Raw genomic sequence first — 22,283 nt, forward strand, 5'->3', positions numbered from 1 at the left:
CTCATTCAACCTGTTGAAGGTCTTAAGAGAAAGACTGAAGATCCCCCAGGAAGAGAGAATTCTGCCTGCAAACTGCCTTCAGGCTGGAGCTGCAACATCAGTTCCTCCCAGCGTCTCCATCCTGTTGGCCCACCCTGCTGCGTTTGGATTTGCCAACTTCCACAATCACAGGAGCCAACTCCTAAAAATAAACACCCGTCCCTGGCTCTTGCTCTCCTGCAGGCACAACACACACATCATTGGTTCTGTTTCTCTGGAGAACCCTGACTGATACAGATACTGAGGAGATCAGTCCAATGATACGGTATGATAACCGAAAGTGGAGTTGAGTAGGATCAGAAAATCGTCATTCCAAGTTACAGGAAGTAGACTTCCAAGCAAATATCTTTAACATCATAAACAGTACCAACTTGAGAGTTATCTCATAAAGGTTGGCATAGATGTCACATAGTCTCTGAATATGTGTTGCAAAGAGTTGGAAAACAACCCTCTGAGAAGGAACGAGGTAACATTTCGTTAAAAGTGGTGGAAAGGCCCGGGGAAGTGGCTCATGCCAGCGCCTGTAATCCCAGCTACTCGGGAGGCTGAGGCAGGAGAATCACTTGAACCCAGGAGGCGGAGGCTGCAGTGAGCCGAGATTGTGCCACTACACTACAGCCTGGGCAACAGAACGAGACTCCGTCTCAAAAAAATAAATAAAAGCCCAGCCCTGTGCACTCCAGTGACCCAGCTGATTCATCTTCTCCAGCCTCATCAGATAATTCTGCGTTCTATATTCCAGCCACATTGAACCACATGTACTTCCTCAAAGGTGCTAGGTTATTGTCTTTGCCCTGTCTATTCTTCCTAGAATAGACTTCCCTTTGTCTCATCAAATCCCCCCCATTCCCTCTTCCCTTTGCCTCATCAAGTCCCCCCTGTTCCTAGCACAAAATTCAATTCATTGTCAAATCCTCCAGCACCTTGCTACTCAAGGTCCTCAGACCAGCAACAACTAACTGCATTTCCTGGGAGCTTGACAGAAATGCAAAACCTCAAACCGCATTTCAGACCTACTGAATCATAATCTGCATCTTAACATGATCCCCAAGTGATTTCTATGACCTTTAAAATTTGAGAATACTGCTCTCAAACTCGAGTGGATGAGGAAAAGAATGTGTCAGTCACTGAGACTGAAGTCCATGTATTGGAATGAAGGGGGACAATGAGAATATTTGCCAGCAAAGAAATGAAATAGAAATGAATTACATTAAAAGTGTCTATCATATGCACGTAAATTGTACAACGCTTAGGTAGCTATTATATGAAGGAAAAAAAACTACCAGAAATCCAGAAGGGGAAAATAATGAATGGAATACAAGATAGAACTTAAGAGACATTTTGTGATTTAAAAAGAGAGATTAGGGCATTATAGAAGAAGCGGTTTAGAGACTTGCCCAATGGATTTCCAGAAGTATTTTTAAGAGCATTTTTGGGTAAATGTATACAAGAATGATACATACTGTTAAATCTCATAAATTGTACTTTTTAGAAACATTGTAATTAAGCTGTCTAAACAAGTTTATACATGGAAAACCAAACTCAAAGCATGGATATAAAATATTCCCATTTTCAACCATCTATTTTGATGGGAAAGCTTGTGATACTGTCTATAGGTTTAAGCTTTTAAAATTTTCCCCAAGTCACCCAGTAACACAGACAAATTTCTACTTAAGAGACTTTCAGTGCATGGTTCTGATTCTTGTCGCGTAAGAATGGAAAATGTGTTGGCATCTGAAGTAAGAATAGTAATGATAGCCATTCATTGGCGGCTATGTGTGAGGCACTGCGTTGGAGGCTTTTCACATGTGGTATTCATTATTTGCTTTCGAGTATATAAGAACACTTGTTCCAATTTATTTTCCCTAAAGAGGATTCATGTAAAAGAGCGGGGGTTGAGTATTTATTGAAGCATCCACACAAATTCTGCAGAACAGTCCAAAAAATGGACTTGTGGGACAAGTATCTAAAGTATATCTGGAAGTTTAGAAGAAAGCCTCATTGATAAAAAGATAAATTATTTTGAATGATTCAGTACTTTGTTTATTTCTGGAATGGAAGGAGTATGACCAAGTACTCAACTACTCTCAGGAATAATGGGTTAAACCGACCTCAGGTGCCTCTTGATGTGATGCACTGAGCATGAGGCAACATCACTTATCTGGGATTCCTGACAAAAACACGTAACCTGAACCCACTCATGAGGAAACATCAGACAAGCCCAAACTGAAAGATACAGAACTGGCCTTGATTCCTCAAAAATGTCCGTGTTATAAAAGACCAGAGTGAGGAACTCCTCCAAACTGAAGGGGACTAACGAGATGTGCTAACTCAATGTAATACATGGTCCTAGATTGAATCCTGGATCAGAATATTACAAAGGTCGTCAGTTAATACTTATTGTTGTTGTTGTTGTTGTTATTTTTTAAGACAGTCAGGCTGTCTGTCACGCAGGCTGGAGTGCAGTGATGCAATCATAGCTCACTGCAGACTTGCAGGCCTGTGCTCGAGCAAGCCTCCAACCTCAGCCTCCTGAGTAGCTGGGATTACAGGTGCGCACCACCAACCCTGCCTAATTTTTTATGTTTTTTGTAGAGACGAGGTCTCACTATGTTGCCCAGGCTGCTCTCAAACTTGGGCTCAAGTGATTCTTCCACCTCAGCCTCCCGAAGTGCTGGGATTATAGGTGTGAACCACCACCATCTGCTGTTCAGTAAAATTCGACTATGGACTTCAGATGAGGTAATAATACTCTATCAATGTTAAATTTCCCGAATCTTATAAATTGTACTGTCGTTATGTGAGACAGCATCCTTGTTCTTAGGAAATACACCCTGAAATGTTTAGGAGTAAAGGGTCTGTAGACCATTTATTCCACAGGATCTGTGCCTGTAGTCCTAGCTACTGAGGAGGCTGAGGTGGGAGGATTGTTTGAACCTAGGAGTTCAAGGCTGCGGTGCACTGTGGTTGTGCCCATGAATGCACTCCAGCCTGGGCAACATAGTGAGACCCCCATATCTTAAAAAAAAAGAGAAGTTGAGGGGCATCATGTCTGCAACTTGCACTCAAATGGTGTAAGAGAGAGAGGAAGAAAGTGAACATAAAAGCAAATAAAATTAACAACAGATGGGGCTGGGGAAAGAGTATATCAAGTTCTTTGTGCTGTTGTTACAACTCGCTCTACAAATTCGAAATCAAAATAAGTCTTTTAACAGATTTTTTAATGCAAAAAATATTTCAACTGGATTTGGTGAATGATAGAAGCGTTTGGGATAATTTAGTCCGTAATAGCTGTAATCCGACACAAAATTAGTTCAGTGACAGAAAGTAACTAATCCAAGCCCTCCTCCACACACTGCAATAAATCATTTCACTTGGACCCATCTCAAAATTCAGACTACATTAAAATGTTAGATGTCAAACTGTTCCCTTTTTCAATACGAAGTATTCCTAAGGTCAGGATCTACTGAGGAGGACAGCTAAGTCTCCTTCCATCACAGAGTGTCTCAAATAGACATGATGACTTGCTGATGAATCAGATCTCTGGCAACAGAGGGTGAGTAATATTCTAATAAATTGGCAAGATTCTCCAAAAGAGCAAGATGTCTTTCGGTGCGTAAGGAACAGGAGTTTCTGAATGGGCCTGAGCTATTCTATTCCTTTTTCTAGCATGGATATCTGCTGTCAAACTCTATTGAAAAACTGGATGCCTGCAAAGTTCACTGTGCTGTGGGATTAGACAGAAAGCTATTATTGGCGAATGGTTTGTACACAGACCTCAGGAAATCGTTGTTGAATATATACTTCCACATTCTTTAATTCTCCTCCGAACTCTATAAAATATTTAAAACAGATACAAAAATCCCCATTTTACTTATAAAAACCCATACAGGAAAATTATGCAACTTGCCCAAGATTCCATAAATAGTTTAGGGGAAAACCTAGAATTTGAATGGGTATGAGCTTACTCCGCTAACCCGTGTGAGGTTTTGAGGGGAGTTACAGATTTACCTCCATCTCACAAACGGTGCTTTCTCAGCTCTTGTAACTCACAGGGGTGGCCATTCTCCCAAGGTTAAACCTAATGATAAGAAATTCTGAGGACACAATCTCTTGTTTTCTTTAACTATAAAAGGGGAATAATGCCCACTTACCCACTGAATAAACATCACTGTGGCAATCCAGTATAAATTACACAATGCTTCAATAGGTTAAAAGAAGCCACGAAACTGATTATTGGTATTACTATGAGAAACCTCTCCCTAATTTATACGTTAAAGCAGCCAGACTTTTTCTATGATGATTTAGAAAAGTAAAAAATCATACCTTTTCCTTTTTTGGTAGCTTCGGCAGCTTAGATGGTTTGGAAGCTCTTGGCAATGATGACTTACTCTGCCTAACAAGAATAGCCCATTTGGAATTTCTCTGATCAGTGTCCTCGAAAGCACTCATATGCCAGGCAAAAGAAGCGCGACTCTGTTTTCCTTGCATATCCAGGACATGAGGTTTTGGTTGCCTGGAATAGGAACACATTGGTTCTCAAATGGAAAAGATCTAGAAACAAGACCACCAGTTTTCAGATAGTTGAGACTTGTCTGTTTTTCTAGTAATTTAAGGTGATTCTAGCCATGTGGCTTAGGAAAGCTGAAGACCTGACCCATCCTGGGAAGTTTCTGGACTCTCTACTCTACATCACTGGACTGCTAGAGATCCAAAGAACCACCCCCTAGATGGATACCTGTCTAGGAAGCTTGTTGATGAATGCACTACTGTCCATTCAGAGCCAAGCACGGAAGATGCTGTGAAGTTGAAGGTGATATGCTAACGCTGAGGCTTCATGAGACCCATGTGATCTCCTGAAGGACACGGCCTATCCATTTTGAGGTCTCATGGACATTCAGGAAAACACCAGCTTTTCTATTCCAAGCTCTGGCTTTGGACTGCATTTTAGAGGAAAGATCTAGGCTTCTTCCTCTTTCCCTGGTGAGATCCTTGGCTAAGTTCTAACAACCCTAAATTAGAACATTATCTCAGCCCTGCCTTTCCATTATAAAAGGCTGACTCTGGGGAACAGACAGAAACAGGATTGTAAAGGTAGGGATCTGCCAACTCATTTGGAAAGCTGTTGTTGCTTAGAGAGCCTCTTGGGACTTCTTATTCACCATCCTTCCACCTGGGCTGCAAGAGCCGCTTGGGGACTACAAAGTTCTCTTTCTAGAATCTGAGTCTGTGGGTTCCCAAGGTCTTTGGACCATGATTTGTGGGAGATTTGCATCGCCCTTCACTCACTCAAGAATCTACAGGCATTTTCTACATGGCTGGCACAGTACAAGGCACCGTGGGGACCAGCAGTAATAAGACAAAGCCCCTGTTGTCATAGAGCTTATATACCTGTGGGGGAGACAAAAAAATAAACAGATAACTGAAATATTTGGGAAGTACTAGGAAGAAAAATTAAGGCAGATGAGTAGAAAATCTTGGGCATGCTATTTTCATGAGGTTAGACAGGAGAGGATGAGGTAATGTTTGAACAGAGATCTCAGTGAAGCAAGCGTGTGAGCAATTCTCCCAGCATACAGAGGTCAGGCAGTTCCTTCCTGCTCCTGACAATCACAGAATCCCTGTGGTGGGAGGGAAGTGACCATGGCTGTCTCCAGCAGACCCTCCCCTGACATCTCATCATCCTAGAATTAAGTCTGCGCTCCTCAGTGTAGCATGCAGGGGAGTTTGTTGTTGCTGTTTGGTTTTTGTCTGCTTTTGTCTTATGTATGTACGTATGTATGTATGTATGTATGTATGTCTGTAGAGATGGAGTCTCACTCTGTCATCCAGGCTGGAGTGTGATGACACGATCTCTGCTCACTGCAGCCTCCACCTCCCAGGTTCAAGCAATTCTCCTGCCTCGGCCTCCCAAGTAGCTGAGATTACAGGTGAGCACTACCACGCCCAGTAAATTTTTGTATTTTTAGTAGAGATAGGGTTTCACCATGTCGACCAGGCTGGTCTTGAACTCCTGTCCTCAGGCCGTCCTCTCGCCTCAGCCTCCCAAAGTGCTGGGATTACAGGTGTGAGTCACCACCTGGCCTGTCTGCTTTCTTTTTAAAAATGGTCCTGCTGGGTGTGGTGGTTCATGCCTGTAATCCCAGCACTTTGGGAAGCTCAGGCAGGCAGAACACGAGGTCAGGAGATCAAGACCATCCTGGCCAACATGGCAAAACCCAGTCTCTACTGAAAATACAAAAAATTAGCTGGGTGTAATGGCACGCGCCTGTAGTCCCAGCTACTCAGGAGGCCGAGGCAGGAAAATCACTTGAACCCAAGAGGTAGAGGTTGCAGTGAGCCAAGATTGCGCCACTACACTCCAGCCTGGGTGACAAAAAAAGACTCCATCTAAAAAAAAAAAAAAATAGTTATAATACAAACAACTAGCCGGGTGTGGTGGTGCATGCCTGTAATCCTAGCTACTTGGGAGGCCAAGGCAGGAGAATCACTTGAACCTGGGAGGCGGAGATTGCGGTGAGCCAAGATCACATCACTGCACTCCAGCCTGGGTGACAGAGCAGGGGAGAAAATAAAAGGTCCAACTTCAGTTGATGCTTCTGGCCCACTCTCCTCAGCCTGTCTCTACTTTCAGACACACACAGTCCTTCCTTTTGCCTTCACCTTCCCCTCGATGAGCTCCAAAGAAGCTGCACTCTGAGACTCACAGCCTTTTGCTTCGATTTCCTCTGCTTGTGATTCCCTCTCCTCCTTCTTTCCTGGAAAACTGCAACTAAGTTGGGGCTTTAAACATTACCTTTTCCATGAAGACTTTTTGTTCCTGTCTTGAAGCAATTTTTCTCCTTTAATAGCACTATTTGACTTTTTTTTTTTTTTTTTTTTGAGACACATTCTCTGTCTCCCATGCTGAAGTGCAATGGCGTGATGTCAGCTCACTGCAACCTCTGCCTCCCAGGTCCAAGCAATTTACCTGCCTCAGCCTCCCAAGTAGCTGGGATTACAGGCGCCCACCATGCCTGGCTAATTTTTGTATTTTTAGTAGAGACAGGGTTTCACCATGTTATCCAGGCTAGTCTCAAACTCCTGACCTTAGGTGATCCACCCGCCTCGGCATCCCAAAGTGCTGGGATTACAGGCGTAAACCATCATGCCCGGCCTGACTTCTTTTGTAGAAACTATTAGAATATTCTTGAATTCCTAGCTCAGCAGTCTCTCTTTCTACAAATTCAGTGCTCCTTAAAAGGTCCAGAGTGTATCTCATTTGTCGTTGGCTCCCCAGTGCCATTACCCTGCCTGACACGTAATTGACACTCAACTAATCTTGGAGAATGGAGGAAGACGGAAGGACAGGGAAGACCAGAACCGAGTGACATGAAGGGTGCCTGCCTTCCCTCCCACTCCCTTCACCCCACCTGCTCTACAGCCTCTATCCCCTCCTGCCAGGCAGCTATGTAGGACAGGATCCCTGCGGTCCAGTTTTTCTGAGTTGTGTTATTTACAAGTACAGATTAATAGCTGGAAATAATTTCAAGAAAGCTTAAAAGGCAGGAGAGCTGATGGTGAGAATGTAAGCAACAGATAGTGCTTATAGTTTATATTAGCTTGATTAATGATGCATGGGAAAACTATTTCATGCAAAGGTCACCTTTTCTTTAACATGTTATACAAGTAACTATATAGAAGAGTTTAGAAAAGAAAAATCCTTGCCCGTCTTTAGTCTTCACTTAAGTGCTAAAATATTTTATTATCTTTTAAATTCAGTATCTCCTACGTCCCTGAAATTGGGATCACCAGAAGCAATAGAAAGTTAAAAATTAGATGTAGTTAGAAGATATTAAAGGTTTTACAAATATACTGGCCACATCAACTATGGGGATTTACCCACACTGTATTGAACTGGGCCCCAGATGGGACCCAAAGTCTAAAGAGACAAACCAAGGAGCAGAAGGTTTGGCTCCAGATGGGCCATGAGTGCCAGGCCCACGTGATGGGTAGGTGTCAGGTGCACACACAAAATAGCAGCAAACACACGCATGCCCCACAATGAACACCATCACCAGACATTTTCAGTGCAACATTCTTACTATTTAATTATTACACTAAATAGGCCCCTTAGTCAGATACTTTTCTTTTTTGTTGTTTTTTGAAACAACCTGAAGCTTATAGAAAAGTTGGAAGCACAGTACAAAATCTTTTCTCAAACCAGTTAAAAGTACTGGTTGTTGACAGGATATCTATCATCCCCCAAGTTGTTGACAGGATACCTATCATCCCCAAGTACATCAGTGTGTAATTCCCACAAACAAGGACATTCTACATAACCTCAACATAACCGTCAAAAGCAGAGAAAATGGGAAAATTAACATTTTTATATTACTACCATCGAATGCTCAGACACCATTCAAGTTTGGCCAGGCATCCCAATAACAGCCATTTTGCAAAAGAATCCAGTTTAGAATCACGTGTTACATTAGTTTTTATGTCTCCTTCAATCTGGAACCGTTTCTCAGTCTTCCTGTGACTTTCACATAGCCTTGATACTTTTGTAGAATCCAGGCCAGTTATTTTGTAGATGTCCCTCAATTTGGGTTTCTTATGTTTCCTCTTGGTTAGATTGGGGTTATGCATCTTTGGACAGGAATAACACAGAATGACCATAATTTTGAGTTGTCCCATTACTGATAATGTTCACTTAGGTCACTTGCTTAAAATGCTACCTACCAGAATTCTCCTTTATACCATCACATTTCTTGTTATTAGTACTTTTTGGAAAAGTACTTTGGAATTATGTAAAAATCTCATCCCATATGAAATGTATTTGTTTAAATCTATGTATTTCAGTATGGGCTCACGGTTTCCTGCTTTATCCAGTAAGTAATAATCCATCACTAACATTGTTCATTTTGATGCTCAAGTTATCCCAGATTTGGCTAGTAGTAGCCCCTTCAATCTGGCTTCCGTGTCCTTTTGACATGTCCCTTTTGACAGTGTATGAAGTTATTCTTCATACGCTTCCTTATGTTTTGGCACAAAAGATGTTCCAGGGTCATCTTTTCCCACCCCAGCCCTGGAATAATCCATTTTGTGAAGGAACTTGTTGGAGGTGGGGCCTGGTGGGAGGGGATTGGATTACTGGGGGGGGGTGGTTCTAATCATTTAGCACCATCCCCTGTTGTAGGAAGTCAGGGACCCCCGAATGGAGGGACCAGCTGGAGCTGCAGCAGAGGAAGATGAATTGTGAAGATTTCATGGACATTTATCAGTTCCTAAATAATACTTTTATAATTTCTTATGCCTGTCCTTACTTTAATCTCTTAATCCTATTATCTTCGTAAGCTGAGGTTGTACGTCACCTCAGGACCACTGTGATAATTGTGTTAACTGTGTAAATTGATTGTAAAACATGTGTGTTTGAACAATATGAAATCAGTGCACCTTGAAAAAGAACAGAATAACAGCGATTTTTAGGGAAAAAGGGAAGACAACCATAAGGTCTGACTGCCTGTGGGGTCAGGCAAAAAGAGCCATATTTTTCTTCTTGTAGAGAGCATATAAATGGACATGCAAGTAGGAGAGATATCACTAAATTCTTTTCCTAGCAAGGAATATTAATATTAATACCCTGGGAAAGGAATGCATTCCTGGGGGGAGATCTATAAACGACCACTCTGGGAGTGTCTGTCTTATGCAGTTGACACAAGGACTGAGATACGCCCTGGTCTCCTGCAGTACCCTCAGGCTTACTAGGATGGGGAAAAAACTCCGCCCTAGTAAATTTGTGGTCAAACCAGTTCTCTGCTCTTGAACCCTGTTTTCTATTGTTTAAGATGTTTATCAAGACAATACATGCACCACTGAACATAGACCCTTATCAGTAGTTCTGCTTTTGCCCTTTGCCTTGTGATCTTTGTTGGACCCTTATCAGTAGTTCTGCTTTTGCCCTTTGTCCTGTTCCCTCAGAAGCATGTGATCTTTGTTCTGCTTTTTGCCCTTTGAAGCACGTGATCTTTGTACCTACTCTGTTATTACACCCCCTCCCCTTTTGAAACCCTTAATAAAAAACTTGCTGGTTTGAGGCTCAGGTGGGCATCATGGTCCTACCGATATGTGATGTCACCCCTGGTGACCCAGCCGTAAAATTATTCTCTTTATACTCTTTCTCTTTATTTCTTAGCCGGCTGACACTTATGGAAAATAAAGAACCTACGTTTAAATATTGGGGGTGGGTTCCCCCAATAATCCCTGTAGTGCTGTCTCGTGACAGAGTTCTCACAAGATCTGGTTGTTTGAAAGTGTGTAGGCTGAGCACAGTGGCTCAAGCCTGTAATCCCAGCACTTTGGGAGGCCAAGACAGGCAGATCACCAGAGGTCCGGAGTACAAGACCAGCCTGTCCAATATGGTGAAACCCCGTCTCTACTAAAAATACAAAAATAATTAGCCAGACATGGTGGCACGCATTTGTAATTCCAGTTACTTGGAAGGCTGAGGCACAAGAATTGCTTGAACCTGGGAGGTGGAGGTTGCAGTGAGCTGAGATCACACCACTGCACTCCAGCCTGGGTGACAGAGTGAGACTCCATCTCAAAATTTAAAAAAAAAAGGAAAAAGAAAAAGAAAAAAAGAAAGTGTGTAGCACCTCCCACTTCACTCTTTCTCTCTCCTATTGGCTATAGGAAGATGTGCCTGCTTTTGCTTTCCCTTCATCTTCTGCCATGATTGTAAGTTTTCTGAGCCCTCCCCAGAAGCAGAAGCCTGTACAGCCTGCAGAACTGTAAGCCAATTAAGCCTCTTTTCTTTATAAATTACCCAGTCTCAGATATATCTTTATAGCAGTGCAAGAAAAGATTAATACAGAACTCTAGTTCCTTTTCATGGAGAATGGTATTTAAAAACCCAAGATCTTGGTGTTAAACATCCTTATTGCTATAGGGGTGACACTGTTCCTGAGCTATAGTTTTCTCCCTTGCCATATTTGTAAATTTCTTCTACTAGAGTGATAAACCTGGCTCCCATTTCCTTCTACATATTTACTTTTTTTTTTTTTTTTTTGAGACAGAGTCTTGCTCTGTCACCCAGGCTGGAGTGCAGTGGTGCAATCTTGGCTCACTGCAAGTTCCACCTCCTGGATTCATGCCAATCTCCTGCCTCAGCCTCCCAAGTAGCTGGGACTACAGGTGCCCGCCACCACACCCAGCTAATTTTTTTGTATTTTTAGTAGAGATGGGTTTTCACTGTGTTAGCCAGGATGGTCTCAATCTCCTGATCCCGTGATCTGCCCACCTTGGCCTCCCAAAGTGCTGGGATTACAGGCATGAGCCACTGCGCCCGGCCTTACATGTTTACTTTTTTGATCTGCCTCCTTGTCTATAACCAATCTCCCAATGCTACTGCCACCCCCCTCTGCCTTGTGTATGCCCTCCTCACACCACTTGGAACCGAACATCCCAGCCCAGGATGCTCTCCCCAGCAGAACCCTTCTCACTCTGCTCTGGACCACCACAGTCCCCCAACTCCCCACTCTGGGGCAGACAATCCCTTTGCCAGGCTGCACCTAGTGGATCTAAGACTGTATTGTGGAGGAAGGGGAGAGGAACATGGTCAGATATCTCTGAGACATCCCCAAATGTCTAGAAGAAGATACTGTATATATCCGCTGATTAAATAAATTGATTTTATATCACTAGATCCAGATTGTTAGATCATATCATTCAATCATGTTTTAGGTCACTTTTAAATCGAGATATAATTCATATACAATTGAATCCACAGACATTTAAGTGAACAATTCAGTAGGGTTTTATTATATTCAAAAGATTATGCAATCACCACCACTTAATAATTTCAGACATTTTCACCAACCCCAAAAAGATACTTTATATTCATTAACACTCAGTCCCCCATTCTCCCCTTCCTCCAGCCCCTAGCGATTTCTATCTCTATGCATTTGCCTATTGGGAACATTTTATATAAATGGAATCATACAAAATGTGGCCTTTTGTCTTCTTTCAGTTAGAATAATGATTTCAAGAATTGTCCATGTTGTAGAATGTACTTCATTCCTTTTTATGGCCAAATATTATTTCATGATATGGATATATAATAGTTTATACATATTCATCACTTGGTGGATATTCAGTCATCCCAGCACCATTGTCAAAAAGACTATTTTAACATATTGAATTGTCTCAGCAACCTTGTTAAAGTTAGTTGACCATAAATGTAAGGGTTTATTTCTGGACTCTAAAATTTATTCCTTTGATTTATATATCTATCTTTATGCCAGTACCATACTGTCTTGATTACTGTAGCTTTATAGTAAGTTTTGAAACAGAAAAGTGTGAGTTCTCCAACTTTGTTCTAAGATTGTTTTGACTATTCTGGATCCCTTATATTTCCATTTGAATTTTAGGATACTTTTGTTTTTGACTATTCTGGATCCCTTATATTTCCATTTGAATTTTAGGATACTTTTGTCGATTTCTACAAAGAAGCCAGTTGAGATTTTGATAGGGACTGCACTGAATCTGTAGATCTATTTAGAGAAGAATATATTAAGTCTTCTAGTTAATGAATATGTATTTCTATTTATTTGGGTCTTTACTTTCTTTCAATGATGTTTTGTTTTCAGTGTGCACATTTTGTGCTTGTTAAATTTACTTCTAAATATCTTATTCTTTTGATATTATAAATGAAATTGTTTTAATTTCATTTTAGACTATTCATTGCTAATGTAAAAAATACAATTGATTTTTGTATCTTGATCTTATACTGTGACCTACTGAACTTATTAGTTCTAATGGATTTTATGTAGATTCCTTAGGATTTTTTATATATAAGATCATGTTATCAGCAACTAGAGATAGTATTACTTCTTCTTCTCCAATATGACACCTTTTATTTTGTTTTCTATCTAAGTGCCCTGGCTAGAATACCTATCACGAGGATGAACAAACATAGTGAGAACTGACATGCTTGTCTTGTCTTTGATCATAGAATAAACACATGCAGTTTTTTACCATAAATATTATATTCTCTGTGGTTTTTTTATAGATGCACTTTATCAATGTTATAGGCTGGTTTTCTCCCCAAGTTTATATGTTGAGATCCTAACCCCCAAGGTGATCCTATTTGCTGATAGGACCTATAAGGAGATAATAAAGGTTAGGTGAGGTCATAAGGGTGGGGCCTTTATCCAATAGGACTGATGTCCTTATAAAAAGAGAAAGAGACACTAGAGAGCTATCTCTCTGCATATGCACATAGAAAAACCATGTAAGGACACAGAAAATAGCCACCTCCAAGCCAAGAAGAGTGGCCTTACCAGGAACCAACCCTAACAGTACCTTGATCTTGAATTTCTAGCTCCAGAACTGTGAGAAAATTAATCTCTGTTGTTGAGCCATCCAGTCTGTGGTATTTTGTTACAGCAGTGCAAGCAAACTAATACAGTCAGGCTAAGAACATCCCCTTCTATTCCTAGTTTGTCGAGTGTTTTTCATCATGAAAAAGGGTTAGAGTTTTTGTCAAATGCTTTTTCTGCATTTATTGCAATGATCATATGGATGGTTTTTGTTTGTTTTTTGAGACAAAGTTTTGCGCTTGTTGCACAGGCTGGAGTGCAATGGCGCCATCTCTGCTTACTGCAACCTCTGCCTCCTGGGTTCAAGTGATTCTCCTGCCTCAGCCTCCCAAGTAGCTGGGATTACAGGTGCCCACCACCATGCCTGGCTAATTTTTTTGTATTTTTAGTAGAGACATGGTTTCACCATGTTGGTTAGACTGGTCTCAAACTCCTGACCTCAGGTGATCAAACTGCCTCAGCCTCCCGAAGCACTGGGATTACAGGAGTCAGCCACTGCACCTGGCCTGTTTGTTTTTTCAAACAAGGTCTTACTATATTGCCCAGGTTATACTTGAACTTTTGGTCCCAAGGGATCCTCTCACCTCAGTTTCCCAAGTCGCTGAGACTCCAGGCATGTACCACCATGCCTGGCTTGACCATGTGGTTTTTATCCTTCATTCTGTTGACATAGTATATTACACTGATTGATTTTCATACATTAAATCAACCATGCAGGTCCTGGGATAGATTCCACTTGGTCATGATGTATAATCCTTTTTATGTTGCTAGATTTGGTTCACTAGTAGTTTGTTGAACATATTTTGTATCTATATTCATAGCAGGTATTAGTCTGCAGTTTTCTTGTTATATCTTTGTCTGCTTTGGTAACAGAGTAATAAATGAATTGGAAGTGTTTCCTCCTTGTTTATTTTTCTGGAAACAGTTTGTGAAGAATTTCTGTTAATTATTCTGTAAATGTTTGCTAGAATTTACCAGTGAAGTTATTTAGGCTTCAGCTTTTCTTTGTGGGAAGTTTGTTGATTAATGATTTAATTTTTTAACTTGTTATAGGTCTATTCAAATTTTCTATTTCTTCTTGAATCCATTTTGGTAGTTTGTATCTTTCTAGGGATTTATCAATTTTATTGAATTGATCTAATTTGTTGAATATAATTGTTTGCAGTACTCCCTTATAATAATTCGTATTTCTATAAGATCAGTAGTGATGTCCTTATTTTATTCCTGATTTTAGTAATTTAAATGTTTTCTCATATTTCTTAGTGATATCTTAGTTCAGCAGTCCCCAAACTTTTTGGCACCAGGGACCAGTTTCATGGAAGACAATTTTTCCATGGACGAAGTGGGGGTTGAATGGGATGGTTTCAGGATGAAACTGTCACCTCAGATCCTCAGGCATTACTTAGATTCATAAGAAGCACACAACCTAGATCCCTCACATGTGCAGTTCACAATAGGGTTCACAGTCTTACGAAAATCTAATGCTGCCACTGATCTGACAGGAGGCAGAGCTCAGGCAGTAATGCTCTCTGGCCTGCTGCTCACCTCCTCCTGTGTAGCTCAGTTCCTAACGGGTACAGGTCTACAGCCTAGGGGATGGGGATACCTGTCTTAGTTCATCTGGACTGCAGTAACAAAATACTATACACTGAGTGGCTTATAAATAACAGAAATTTGGAGGATGGGAAGTTCAAGATCAAGGCACCAGCAGATTTAGTGTCTAGTAAAGACTTGCTTCCACCAAGACAGCCATTTTCTTCCTGTGTCCTCACAGGGTGGAAGGGTCTCTCTCAAGCCTCTTTTATAAAGGCATTAATTCCACCTTCATGATCTAGTCACCTTCCAAAGGCCCCACCTTCTAATGCCATCACCTTGTGGTTGAAGACTTTAACATATGAATATTGAGGGGACGTAAACATTCAGACTGTAGCAGTCAGTCTCACTAATGTTTTGTCAATTATATCATTTAAGAATCAACTTTTAGGCAGGGGTTGCAATCCTAATCTCTGATAAAATAGACTTTAAACCAAACAGGTAATAGGCTTTAAACCAAAGATCAAAAGAGACAAAGAAAGCCATTACATAATGGTAAAGGGATCAATTCAACCAGAAGAGCTAACTGTCCTAAATATATATGCACCCAAGACAGGAGCACTCAGATTCATAAAGCAAGTCTTGAGTGACCTACAAAGAGACTTAAACTCCCACACAATAATAATGGGAGATTTTAACACCCCACTGTCAACATTAGACAGATCAATGAGACAGAAAGTTAAAAAGGATACCCAGGAACTGAACTCAGCTCTGCACCAAGCAGACCTAATAGACATCTACAGGACTCTCCACCCCAAATCAACAGAATATACATTTTTTTCAGCACCACACCACACCTATTCCAAAATTGACCACATAGTTGGAAGTAAAGCTCTCCTCAGCAAATGTAAAAGAACAGAAATTATAACAAACTGTCTCTCAGACCACAGTGCAATCAAACTAGAACTCAGGATTAAGAAACTCACTCAAAACCGCTCAACTACATGGAAACTGAACAACCTGCTCCTGAATGACTACTGGGTACATAACAAAATGAAGGCAGAAATAAAGATGTTCTTTGAAACCAATGAGAACAAAGACACAACATACCAGAATCTCTGGGACACATTTAAAGCAGTGTGTAGAGGGAAATTTATAGCACTAAATGCCCACAAGAGAAAGCAGGAAAGATCCAAAATTGACACCCTAACATCACAATTAAAAGAACTAGAAAAGCAAGAGCAAACACATTCAAAAGCTAGCAGAAGGCAAGAAATAACTAAAATCAGAGCAGAACTGAATGAAATAGAGACACAAAAAAACCCTTTAAAAAATTAATGAATCCAGGAGCTGGTTTTTTGAAAAGATCAACAAAATCGATAGACCGCTAGCAAGACTAATAAAGAGGAAAAGAGAGAAGAATCAAATAGACGCAATAAAAAATGATAAAGGGGATATCACCACCGATCCCACAGAAATACAATCTACCATCAGAGAATACTACAAACACCTCTACGCAAATAAACTAGAAAATCTAGAAGAAATGGATAAATTCCTCAACAAATACACCCTCCCAAGACTAAACCAGGAAGAAGTTGAATCTCTGAATAGACCAATAACAGGCTCCGAAATTGTGGCAATAATCAATAGCTTACCAACCAAAAAGAGTCCAGGACCTGATGGATTCACAGCTGAATTCTACCAGAGGTACAAGGAGGAACTGGTACCATTCCTTCTGAAACTATTCCAATCGATAGAAAAAGAGGGAATCCTCCCTAACACATTTTATGAGGCCAGCATCATCCTGATACCAAAGCCTGGCAGAGACACAACCAAAAAAGAGAATTTCAGACCAATATCCTTGATGAACATTGATGCAAAAATCCTCAACAAAATACTGGCAAACCAAATCCAGCAGCACATCAAAAAGCTTATCCACCATGATCAAGTGGGCTTCATCCCTGGGATGCAAGGCTGGTTCAACATACGCAAATCAATAAATGTAATCCAGCATATAAACAGAACCAAAGACAAAAACCACATGATTATCTCAATAGATGCAGAAAAGGCCTTTGACAAAATTCAACAACCCTTCATGCTAAAAACTCTCAATAAAGTAGGTATTGATGGGACGTATCTCAAAATAATAAGAGCTATCTATGACAAACCCACAGCCAATATCATACTGAATGGGCAAAAACTGGAAGCATTCCCTTTGAAAACTGGCACAAGACAGGGATGCCCTCTCTCACCACTCCTATTCAACATAGTGCTGGAAGTTCTGGCCAGGGCAATCAGGCAGGAGAAGGAAATAAAGGGTATTCAATTAGGAAAAGAGGAAGTCAAATTGTCCCTGTTTGCAGATGATATGATTGTATATCTAGAAAACCCCATTGTCTCAGCCCAAAATCTCCTTAAGCTGATTAGCAACTTCAGCCAAGTCTCAGGATACAAAATCAATGTACAAAAATCACAAGCATTCTTGTACACCAATCACAGACAAACAGAGAGCCAAATCATGAGTGAACTCCCATTCACAATTGCTTCAAAGAGAATAAAATACCTAGGAATCCAACTTACAAGGGATGTGAAGGACCTCTTCAAGGAGAACTACAAACCACTGTTCAATGAAATAAAAGAGGATACAAACAAATGGAAGAACATTCCATGCTCATGGGTTGGAAGAATCAATATCGTGAAAATGGCCATACTGCCCAAGGTAATTTATAGATTCAATGCCATCCCCATCAAGCTACCAATGACTTTCTTCAGAGAATTGGAAAAAACTACTTTAAAGTGCATATGGAACCAAAAAAGAACCCGCATCACCAAGTCAATCTTAAGCCAAAAAAACAAAGCTGGAGGCATCACGCTACCTGACTTCAAACTATACTGCAAGGCTACAGTAACCAAAACAGCATGGTACTGGTACCACAACAGAGACATAGATCAATGGAACACAACAGAGCCCTCAGAAATAATGCTGCATATCTACAACTATCTGATCTTCGACAAACCTGACAAAAACAAGCAATGGGAAACGGATTCCCTGTTTAATAAATGGTGCTGGGAAAACTGGCTAGCCATATGTAGAAAGCTGAAACTGGATCCCTTCCTTACACGTTATACAAAAATTAATTCAAGATGGATTAAAGACTTACATGTTAGACCTAAAACCATAAAAACCCTAGAAGAAAACCTAGGCAATACCATTCAAGACATAGGCATGGGCGAGGACTTCATGTCTAAAACACCAAAAGCAATGGCAACAAAAGCCAAAATTGACAAATGGGATCTAATTAAACTAAAGAGCTTCTGCACAGCAAAAGAAACTACCATCAGAGTGAACAGGCAACCTACAAATTGGGAGAAAATTTTCGCAACCTACTCATCTGACAAACGGCTAATATCCAGAATCTACAATGAACTCAAACAAATTTACAAGAAAAAAACAAATTACCCCATCAAAAAGTGGGCCAAGGACATGAACAGACACTTCTCAAAAGAAGACATTTATGCAGCCAAAAGACACATGCAAAAATGCTCATCATCACTGGCCATCAGAGAAATGCAAATCAAAACCACAATGGGATACCATCTCACACCAGTTAGAATGGCCATCATTAAAAAGTCAGGAAACAACAGGTGTTGGAGAGGATGTGGAGAAATAGGAACACTTTTACACTGTTGGTGGGACTATAAACTAGTTCAACCATTGTGGAAGTCAGTGTGGCGATTCCTCAGGGATCTAGAACTAGAAATACCATTTGACCCAGCCATCCCATTACTGGGTATATACTCAAAGGACTATAAATCATGCTGCTATAAAGACACATGCACACGTATGTTTATTGCGGCACTATTCACAATAGCAAAGACTTGGAACCAACCCAAATGTCCAACAACAATAGACTGGATTAAGAAAATGTGGTACATATACACCATGGAATACTATGCAGCCATAAAAAATGATGAGTTCATGTTCTTTGTAGGGACGTGGATGAAACTGGAAACCATCATTCTCAGTAAACTATCACAAGGACAAAAAACCAAACACCGCATGTTCTCACTCATTGGTGGGAATTGAACAATGAGAACACAGTCACACTCCGGGGACTGTTGTGGGGTGGGGGGAGCGGGGAGGGACAGCATTAGGAGATATACCTAATGCTAAATGACGAGTTAATGGGTGCAGCACATCAACATGGCACATGGATACATATGTAACAAACCTGCACATTGTGCACATGTACCCTAAAACTTAAAGTATAATAATAATAATAAAAATAATAATTTAATTACCTAGAATATGAACCATATATTATAAATAAGAATTCACAAATATACTAATATGCTTGATCGCAGTATTCTTCATGGTGACTCTATGATAGCTGTAATTCCTGTCTGTCAATATGGAATTCTGTTAAATTTAATAATAACTTGCAACATGTCATAGCAAAATGTCCTACATTAATATAAACTTGACCTTTACATAATGTAAAAAAAAAAAAAAAAAAAGATCTGACAAATTTTTTTTCATTGGGCCTATTTAAAAGATAAAGTGATACATTACATCCCAAATTTTCCTAATCAAATTTCCTTATGTTTCTTATCTTATACTAGTATCTTTTTTATAGTATTGATCCATTATAGTAGGATTTTATACAGGGAATATGCATATATGTTATGGATATTTTGTATATCACTAAGTGAATCTTTTTTCAAACATTTTATAGTCTACAACTATTTACAAGAATATATACTTTAAATGAATGTTTTATACTTCTAAAATTTAGAATAAAATATTAAAATCTTGAAAAAAAAAGAATCAACTTTTAAAAAATTTTCCTGATTGTTTTTCTATTCTTTATTTTTATTAGTTATTATTTCCTTACTTCCACTGGCTTTGAATTTAGTTTGTACTTCATTTTCCAGTTTTTTTTTTTAAGGTGTAAGGTTAGGTTCTTGGTTTTATATCTTCCCTTTTTATTGTAGGCATTGATAGCTATACATTTCTCTCTAAGCATTACCTTCACTGCATCCCTAAAGTTTTCATGTGTTGTATGTTTGTTTGTCTCAAAATGTTTTCTAATTCCCTTGTGATTTCTTTTTTGACCTATTGATTATTTAAGTTTATTGTTTAATATTTACAAATTTTTAATTATTGATTTTAAATTTAATTGTTATTGTGGCTGAAGATTTCATCATAGTTCCGTGATTTCATGCCTCTTAAATGTACTGAGACTTATTTTATGGCCCAATATATGGTCTATCTTTAAGAAAGTTCCATGAGCACTTGAAAAGAATGCATTCTCTGTTGTCATAAGTATCCTATAGATCTCTGTTAGATCTAGTTGGTTTATTGTGTTGTTCAAGTCTTCTAATTTCTTGTTGACTTTCTGCCTAGTTGTTCTATCTGTAATTGAAAGTGGAGCACTTAACCACATATTCTCACTTATAAGTGGGAGCTAAACAATGAATACACATGGACATAAAGATGAAAATAATAGACACTGGGAAATCCAAAAAAGGAAACAGAGGAGAGTGAGGTTGAAAAATTACCCACTGGATACAATGTTCACCATTTGGTAATGAGTACACTAGAAGCCCAAACCCCACAATTACACAGTATACCCGTATAACAAACCTACACGTGTACCCCTGAATCTAAAATAAAATTAAATTTACAAAAAATGTGAGTGGGGTATTTAATTGTCCAACTATTATTGTTGAATTGTCTATTTCTCCCTTTAGTTCTGCCAGTTTTTCTTCATGTGTTTGGGGGCTCTGTTGTTAGGTACACATTTATTTATAATTGCTATGTCTTCCTGATAGACTGACCATTTTATCATTATAAAATGCCCTTTTTTAAAAAAATATATTTTCCAGCTGGATCTGGAGACTCTTAAAAATGCTCTTCTTTATCTCGTAACAACTTTTGTCTTGAGGTCTAAATTGTCTGATATTAGAGTAACCATTCTCTCTTTGATTACTACTGTCTGATGTATTTTTTTACTTTCACTTTGTGTGTCTTTGAATCTAGAGTATATCTCTTATGCAAAATGTATATTTGAATTATGTTTTCTTCCCTTTTTTTTTTGACCAATCTCTTACTTTTAAACATTTTGTACTTATTTATTTTTAGAAACAGGGTCTCACTCTGTCACCCAAGCTGCAGTGCAGTGGTATGATCTTGGCTCACTGCAGCCTCAACTTCCTGGGCTCAAGTGATCCTCCCACCTCAACCTCCTGAGTAGCTAGGACCACAGGTGCATATCATCATGCCTGGTTACTTAAAAAAATTCTTTTTGTAGAGATGGGGCCTTGCTCTATTGCCCAGGCTTGTCCCAAGCTCCTGGCCCCAAGCAGTCTTCCTGCCTTAGCCTCCCAAAGTGATGGGATTACAGGTATAAGCCACCACACCCAGCACAATCTCTGGCATTTGATTGGATTTTTTAGTCCATTTACATTTAATGTGGTCATAGTCATTGATTTGGTAGGATTTATGTCTTATTTTGCTATTTGTTTTCTATAAGTCTTAAATATTTTTTGTTTCTCTATTTCTTCATGCTTGCTTTTGTGGTAGATTTTTTCTATCATTTTAGCCTTGCATTTCATTTAAATAGTACACTATTTTAATTCCCTTGTTGTATCTTTTAGTACGTGTTTTTGAGTTACTTTCTTAGTGGCTGGTCTGGGGATTATCATTAATACCTTATTTCAAAATAATCTAGTTAGGATTAATACCAACTTAATTTCCATCATATGAAAAACTTTGCTTCAGTATAACTCCATTTCCTCCTTCCTCCTTTGTGCTATTAGTTTTACACAAATTACATTTTTCTAAATTATAAGCCTATCAATATAATTTTATAATTATTGTTTTATGCAGTTATCTTTTAAATCACATAGTAGAAAAGAGAAGTTACAAATCAAAAATATATTAATACTGACTTTATAATATACCTATGTAGTTAACCAGTGCCCTTTATTTCTTCATGTGGATTTGAGTTCATGTGTATGGTCCTTTCATTTTAGCCTGAAATATTCTCTTTAACATTTCTTGCAGGGCAGGTCTGCTAGTGAAAAAATTTGTCAATTTTTGTATATCTGAGAATATCTTACTTTCTCTTTCATTTTTGAAGCATAAAACCATAGTATTCCTGCATACTACAAATTTCTGCATACATAGAATTCTTGGCTGACATTCAAAGTCTTTTAGCACTTTGAATATGTCATCCTCCTGCCTTCTGGCTTCCATGGTTTCTGCTGATAATTCATGTCAATCTTATTGAGGATCTCAATCTCTCTCTCTCTCTCTCGCTCTGAGTTAAAAATAGTCTTGCTCTA

General features: G+C 39.4%; 1 protein-coding gene across 2 annotated transcripts in view; it reads right to left on the reverse strand.

Moving 5' to 3' along the window:
• Nucleotides 1-22,283, reverse strand: part of SPMIP2 (sperm microtubule inner protein 2) — a 143,968-nt gene that overhangs the window by 15,420 nt on the left and 106,265 nt on the right. For both annotated transcript variants that reach the window (XM_055276288.2, XM_055276287.2), the window contains one exon: nt 4,366-4,555. In XM_055276288.2, the coding sequence (XP_055132263.1) occupies nt 4,366-4,555 (190 nt within the window). The remainder of the gene's footprint in view (nt 1-4,365; nt 4,556-22,283) is intronic.

This window comes from Symphalangus syndactylus, chromosome 4 (assembly GCF_028878055.3).
Source record: "Symphalangus syndactylus isolate Jambi chromosome 4, NHGRI_mSymSyn1-v2.1_pri, whole genome shotgun sequence".
NCBI lineage: Eukaryota > Metazoa > Chordata > Mammalia > Primates > Hylobatidae > Symphalangus > Symphalangus syndactylus.